We start from the raw sequence: 7726 nt of genomic DNA on the forward strand, positions 1-7726 counted from the left end.
AAAAAAAAAAAAAAAAAAAAAACCCAAAAAACAAAACAAACCCAAACAGGCAATTCACAGAGGAGAAATAAATGACCTTTCAACATATGAACAGGTACTCATACTAATTAATAATCAGGGGAATGGAAAACCAAACCACAGTAAGACACCATTTTACCTGTCTCAGGTAGGAAAAATGTTAAAACGTCTGACAATACCAAATGTTGACCAGGATGGTACACGTGTAGATTGGTTCACTCTGGAAAATAGTTTGGTGATGTTTAGTAAAGTTGAAGATGCTCATATTCTATAACCCAGTGATTCTATTCCCAAGTAAATGCCCTGGAATCTCTCCCACAGGTGCATGAATGTCCATGGCAGCATTGCTTGTAATAGCCCCCAAACTGGGAGCAACTCAAATATCCTTTGATGGCAGAATGGTTAAATAAGTCATACAATGGAATATCTGACCCAGTGCAAATGAGTGAAATAGGGCTAATGCAACAACACAAGTGAATGTGGAGTACCTAATATTGAACACAAAACTGAAGCCACCCAAAATGTATGCAATGTGATTCTGTTGATATGACATTCAAAAACAGGCAAAAGGAAATAGTCTGTTATTTAAGGATACTTGCATACTCATAAAACTATATTTAAAAGTAAAAGGAGTGGTAAGCATAAAATTCAAGATAGTGCTTTACCTCTTGGGAGGAGAAGGAAAGATGGTAGAGGGGAAACAGCTTCAAAGATATAGATCGGTAGCATTTCACTTCTGAAGCTGGGCCCTGAGTTTCATCTGTGTTATAACTCTATTGTGCAAATTATATTTAAATGCATTTGGGATGCCTTCACGAGAACTTTAATATGTATAGTTGATCTCGTCAGGGTTTAATCTCTAAAGTGTCATAGGCCTGTCAGATTCGTGAAGCAAATTCCTTTTTGAGTGAATTTTGGCATACTGTTCCCATGGTGAATGATGGTATAGTTTCATTGTGAAGGCCAGATTGGCTATGTTCTGTTTGAAATTACAGTTCTCACTCAGATATGCAGGCTGATTGACTCAGGTCTCATCAGACTATTCTGTTACGATATGACGGCATCTGCTTGGGTGAAGCCACAACTTGTCCTCCTTCCCTTGAGCAACCCAGATAGACATCATTAACCTGACTCCTGCGATGTTGGTTCCTAGGAGGAGCACCGAACAACCAGTTCCCTGAGCAGTGGTGCTTTTACGTGGACAAAGAAATTCAGCCTAGATTATTTGGCCCTGGACTTCAATTCAGCATCACCAGCCCCCATGCAGCAGGTAGGAAGGGCTTTGCGTCTGAGAATCCCCAGGTGATTCCATTTCTGCGTAGACTTTTCTGACGATCAAATCATGCATATTCTCCTTAGAAAGTGTGAAAAATGCAGACATGTATAATGAAGAATATTAAAATCAGCCCTAATCCCATCTCCCAGACAGAATGAAATCTTGGTGTATTTCCTTCTAGGGTGTGTTCTTTGTGTGTATATGTATAAATAGATGTGATATTCACACTTCAAAATTTGGACCATAAAGTTTATAGAAAAATGTCTCAGGCAGAAATGAGGGTGAGGCAGAGGACCCTCCAGGTGTAGGAACATCCTGTTTAGGGAACAAGTAGCAGCCTAGTTTGGTTAGACCTGAGGGAGCAGTGGAAAGAACTGTAAGTTGGAAGTGGAACCCCTTAGTAAGGGGCCTTGAATGCCAAGTTGGGCAGCTACCCCTTTGGGTAGAATTCTCATCTGAAAAATGGAAATCAGAAATGACAGCACTTATGTCAAGGACTGTTGTGAGGATTAATTGAGTTAATACAGGTAAGTCATCATAGCTGTGAACTAGTATCACCCACTGTACAGCGTAAGGAATGAGTGCATGGGAAACAATGGAGGACTTTCCTACTCTTTTGCTGAGGTAACTCCTACTTCTTTTCTGCTTTTAATATCATTCCAAAAACCTGATATGAGACTGGAGAAAAGCTGTTAAGAAGGGTGGGAGCAATAAGTATAAAAGGAGCATTAGTCAGTTTTGGTAGACTATGCACTCAAAGCAAACAACCCCCAAATCTCATCTACTTTCAACACAAAGGCTCTTTTATTGCAGGCCAGAGCCTTTGTGTTCCAGGTCATCTCCAGTCCAGGGCCCAGGCAAGAGAAGCAGCCCCCATCTGAAGTGTGCTGGCTTCCTGGCAGAGGAAAAAGAGAGATTGCAGAATCACAGAATACCTCTTTTCTCCTTATGATTGGAACATGTCACTTCCTTTTTGTTATTGTTGTTTTGTTTTCATGAGACAAGATCTCACTCTGTCACTCAGGCTGGAGTGCAGTGGCATGGTCATAGCTCACTGCAGCCTCGATCTCCTGGGCTCAAGGTATCCTCCCATCTCAGCCTCCCAAGTAGCTGGGACTGCAGTTGCACACCATCACCCACAGCTGTTTTTTATCTTTTTAATAAAAAATGATCTTGACCTCCTGGGCTCAAGTGATCCTCCTGCCTTGGCCTGTGTATTAGTCCATTCTCATGCTGCTATGAAGAAATACCCAATTATAAAGATTCCTTTATAAATTACCCAGTCTCAGGTATTTCTTACCCAAAGTGCTGGGATTACAGGCACATGCCACCATGCCAGGCCATGTCACTTCCACTTACATTATATTGGTCAAAGCAAGTCAAGTGGCTAGAGCAAAGTTGAGGGAAACAACGCGTGTTTGTGCACACACACGCGCATATACAAAGTATAAAGCTTCCACACAAAGAAAAGGGCAACAAATATTTAACAATGTAATTTAATACAAAAGGGTAAACATTTTCCTGACATTTTAAGTTAGATGTAATGAAAACCTTTTTGTTCTCCTTCTTCAGAAACTTCTCCTTTCAGAAGAACAAAGAGTAGACTATGTCCAAGTGGATGAGCAGAAGACACAGGCTCTCCAGAGCACAAAACAGGAGTGGACGGATGAGAGGCAATCCAAAGTATGAGAAACAGGGAAACTTGGGGCTCAGTTTGAGTTTTTTCTATTTTTTTCTTTTCAACTAAAAACACACTGATGGTCAACACAGGTCAAAACCAAGAGAGAATGTGTAGTTTTCAACGTCTTGGCCAGAACCTTTAGGAAAGAAGACCTCTTTATACATTGAAGGAACAAAAGAAGGAAGCAGTTGCCTTCCTGAGGGGGCTCTGAGAGAATCTAGCCTCCCCCCGTCTTATCGGAGCAAAGATTGGAGTGAGTGTTGCCACCAACAGGATTTTATCATTTGACTCCAATACCTGAAATTCTGACCTGTCTCCTGTGCTTCAATGAGAATGATAAATTATCCTAGCAAAGGGGCCTCTGGAGACCATCTTGTTCCAGCCTCTGAAGACAGTTGAGGAGATCAAGCCCAGTGATGGTGGCAAAATCTTACTCCAAGGACTTCAGCAGACTAGTCATGTCAATCCCCAAAGAAAGACAAGTGACAGGGGCAATGGATCTCAGGCTCTGAGATAAGTATATCAGATGACACTGGTGGCTCTAAGGACATTGCAATTAAGCAGCTACCTGTAGCCAGGTATTCTGCTGCTCTTGGTCTTTTCCCATGCACCGTCTCATGTTTTCTCCAGAAGACCTTGGAAGATAGGCATGGAAGAGACCGTTGATGCCACTTTGAAGAAAAGAACACTGAGAACTAGAGGAGGGAATGCTTTGCCCAAGATTATCACAAAGCCAAGACCCAGAGTCCGGCTTAGAATACAGTTGTCCAGGCTGCCAATTGCAAACTCATTCCTCTACCTCATACTTCCTCTGAGGATTTTGACAAAATGGATTAATTGGGTGAGCCTTGGAGACATGTGGGAAACACCTGCAGACACAAAATGAGTAGGGATCTGAACAGGTGTTTTGATACTTGAAAGGTGTGCATGTCAAGTGACGGTTTCTTTGTGCGATGTTCAACTGGAACTCTATCATCAGTAGTTACAATTAGAAATACCTACTGATGGTCAGTCTGAAGGCCATTCTCATGGTCCCCTATGCAGTGTGTTTCCCTGTGAGCTGGCTAATGCTAGCAGAGGAATTTTTACCACTTTGGGGAAGGCGTAGGTTGTCCCTGGCTATCCTATGATGGGCCCAAGCTTTGGAGTGATAGAGAAAATGACCAGGAAAACCTATGAATTCCATTCTTAGGTTTCCCAGCCAATTGCTCCCCTCTGCTTGAGAAGTAACTAGGTACTGAGAGTACAAACACTCCCACTTTATAATGAGGGTGTCATGTCACCCCTTCCTTTACAGGTCCTGGGGTCCAGGAGACCCAGAATGAAGGTGTTAGTTGGGCATGAAATGTTATTTCATGTCTGTTCTTGATCCTTCTGAGCACCTACAGCTGGAAACTAAGCAGATACTGGTCCTGCATTCTGACTGAGATTTTGTCTTTTTTATGAGGATAGATCAAATTGGCAGTCAGGCCCATGATAGTCAGTGCAGTTGGGGCAGTTGTAGACTTTGCTACAGGATTTCAGGATTTCCAGTCACCCCACAGGTAAGTAAATGCCAAAGTCATCTTTTTTCAGACCATACAAGAAGTCATTTTGATTTTCAAAGAAGCCATATTGATTTTCAAAGAAGCAGGTTCTGGTGACATTATTTTCTTCCTTGGACAAAGTGGGGGAAAATTTCTAAGTATTTTAACTGAGTTCAGAGTCCTTAGTGAGCCTGGACAGAGCAAGGAGAGGGCTCCCCACTCCCTAAGCCCCACAGCCAGCTCTGCATCACCACACACAGCCAAAGCCGGTGAGGAGCTGCCTTCTTCCCCATGTGACTTGCAAAGAGATTCAGGCAAGAAACCAGGGCTTCAAACTGCCAGTTCCCATGTGTGGAGCACTTGTGTTAGGGTCACTGATGATCTGACAAAGGCTGATGCAGAAATAAATTGTAGGCCCAAGTGTCAAGAAGCACACCAGACTGGAGATAGAAAAGAATAGCTGAAATTATGTCAGTAGTGAAATGTCACTCAATTGACCCCCCCAAAAAAGAAAAGAAATCTGTTTCTACAAAACATTTCCAGAAATGTATTTATAGCATGAAGAAATACACACATGGGTAGTGTGACCTGTTTGGATGTGATTACTGAAAAATGGAATGCTCTGAATAGGCACTCTCTGCATTAAAGGTGTGGAAGGTGATAGGGGTCAGAATTTTAAAATTTTAATTTTGAAAATGGTGACTCACCCCTCATTTCCAGAGTGTATGCAATTATGTCCTGCTTTGATAACTGTTAGAGGATGGCTATGCAAAAGCATAATGATTCAAGGAAACAAAGTACAGGTAGTTTTTGAGCTGACACCAGCAAAGGTACCATAAGTCAAAAGATTGCTTTTGGTGGAGATGATCGATGTGTGTGTATGAGAGAGAGCTATGTTTCTGACCAAGGGCCTGATGTTTGTTGCAGAAATGATCGCAGAGACCTACAGATGTGGGAGTCAGCATAACGGCAGCGCAGCGATTAACCCCACTTTGTTTTCTGTAGCTCCTTTTTGCTTCATTTTCTTCTGTCTCATCGTGTTAGAAAATTCCTCCCAGTCAGGAGTTGTCCAGTGCAGGACAGGGGACCCAAGGGTCTCAAGCCTGCAAGTCCAGAAGGTGACAAACCCAGGAGCACTGGGAGTTAAGCTTTCCTTGGGGAAGGAAGAGCCTTGAGGTCCAGCACACAGCCTGGCTCTAAAGGCACGAAGCGACCTGCCCACCGCACAGTCCACTTCACAGGATCAGCTGAATCATGACCTTTAAAAGTTCCAAGTTGAAACTGAAGGCTGTCCTCAGACCTGGCTTTTCCTCAGTCCCTGTTCATACCATCTCTGCACCCCAATCACACTGATTTTCAAATTCATTTTGTTTTACTGTTTCATTTCTGGCATTAATAAAAGTCTTATAAGGAGGAATCGTGACTTAAGTTCTTTTTTATTTAAGTGATGACATCCAATATAAATAAGGATCATGTTTTAAAAGCTGAATATTTGAAAATGGACTTCATAACCACTTTTACATTGAAGTACAACAAACTTAACCTGACTCACGTGCGCGTTATTTCACTGCAAACAGTTGAGCAGGTGTCTGTAATCAATACTGCTTCGGCTCAGCCAAACCATATCTTGTCATTTTCTTTATTTCTTCGTTGGAAACTAGCTTTTATAATTGACACTAAAATCAGCTGCTCTCCCTGACACCATGTATAACATGACCTTCATGATTACTTGCATGAGAAGGCAACTGCCCTAGGCCTGCCTGTCCTCAGCAGGCGTCTCTTTTGCCACCACCTCCCTTTTCTCCATAGCTGAGTCTCCCAGATGCCCTGGGTGCTGGGTCAGTGGCATGTCGAGGCCATGAAGCAAGGAAGGGACAAACAAAGTAGGGAGGGGACGGGCTCAGATTTGGGGGAAACAGACCAAAGGCATAGAGAGAACAGGCCTGGGGGATCCTGGGGCAGAGAGAAAGGACAAAAAGCCGCATTAAATGCGTCACCCCTGGTGAAGTACGAGGCCAATCATGAACACTTTTTTCCTACACACATACTCTAGACCAAGTCTCCGACCCACAGAAACAGCAGGTTGGCCCATAAGGCCAACTGAGAGACTCAGACCCTCACATACATGGACGCTGGAGAGCCGCAGGGACTGGATGGCTGTGCAGGGTGATCAGGTGGACAAAATGATCCAGATGGATAAAATGAATCTTGACCCCACTCTGCCGCCACATATAAACACAGATTCCGAGCGGACCTCAGTGGGAAAGGCGGAACAATAACTCTACGTGTTCCCTCTGCTTTAGGGGAGCCGTTTTGCTTGTAAGCACTGTTGTTTGGTCTTTGTTTCATGGTCAAACACCTCTATTTTACTTAGTTTTGTTTTGTCTTTTTTTGGCTTCCTCTTTCTTTATTGGGCACTTTGTAGATGTCACGCAGGTCTAAAAGTCACACTGTTAAATAATTATTTAAAAACTGACCAGGACAAAGGTCCTGGTCCAGAGCTCCAAACCAGAAGCAAAAAGGAATCGGGGCGGTGGGCTGGGGGTGCTCCTCCAACATCACCAAAACCCAGAAAACGAGCATCCTAAGCTCCTCCGTGGGCCAAATCCACGGCTTGGGCTAACCTGCAGGTGCCTCTGACTGCATCACACTCAGAGTAAGGTAACCAGCAAGGGGCTGGAGGGAACAGCCAGCAGAGTCCCTACATGGACAGATGTAACTGGAAGGAGGGCAGGAAACAGTTACTGTCCAGCTGTAGATAAGAGAGTGCAGCTAAGGCAGGTTGAGGGGCAGGGGAGAGGCTGGGGGAGCAGTATTGCAGCAATGCAGGAGTGTAGCCCCAGGGTCCTGTCCTAAGCAGCTGGTCAGGGTAGCAGCTGTTAGTTCCCAGATGGAGCTTCTGACCCGAGAGGCAAGAGATCTAAGTCCAGCTGTTCTTGTAAATGCTGATGGTAATGCCCTATCTTGACATGACAGTGTTTTCGGATCATGCCATCTGTGGGTAGTAACTCTCCAGTTAGCAGCTTCAGGAGAGTTGACTTCCCTGCTCCACTGGGCCCTACCAGAGCCACTCGTGTGTCAAGGTCAATTCCAAATTCTAGATTATTGTAGATGCAAGGCCTACTTTTGTATACTTGAAGCTCACATTTTGCACCATAATGACAGGTGGAGGGATCTTGCCACATGGTGGGAAATAAAATGACAGTGTCTTATCGCTCACGACCC

General features: G+C 43.9%; 1 protein-coding gene across 1 annotated transcript in view; it reads left to right on the plus strand.

Annotated features, from left to right (window-relative positions):
• GAB3 (GRB2 associated binding protein 3) overlaps positions 1-5918 on the plus strand; it is a 54183-nt gene extending 48265 nt beyond the window's left edge. Inside the window, exons 9-11 of the mRNA XM_017864374.1 lie at positions 1172-1288; positions 2867-2977; positions 4273-5918. Of these exons, the coding sequence (XP_017719863.1) occupies positions 1172-1288; positions 2867-2977; positions 4273-4344 (300 nt within the window). The 3' untranslated portion in view covers positions 4345-5918. The remainder of the gene's footprint in view (positions 1-1171; positions 1289-2866; positions 2978-4272) is intronic.
• Positions 5919-7726: the final 1808 nt, after the last annotated feature.

The sequence above is a fragment of the Rhinopithecus bieti genome, unplaced genomic scaffold, assembly GCF_001698545.2.
Source record: "Rhinopithecus bieti isolate Rb0 unplaced genomic scaffold, ASM169854v2 scaffold_76809, whole genome shotgun sequence".
In the NCBI taxonomy this organism is placed as follows: domain Eukaryota; kingdom Metazoa; phylum Chordata; class Mammalia; order Primates; family Cercopithecidae; genus Rhinopithecus; species Rhinopithecus bieti.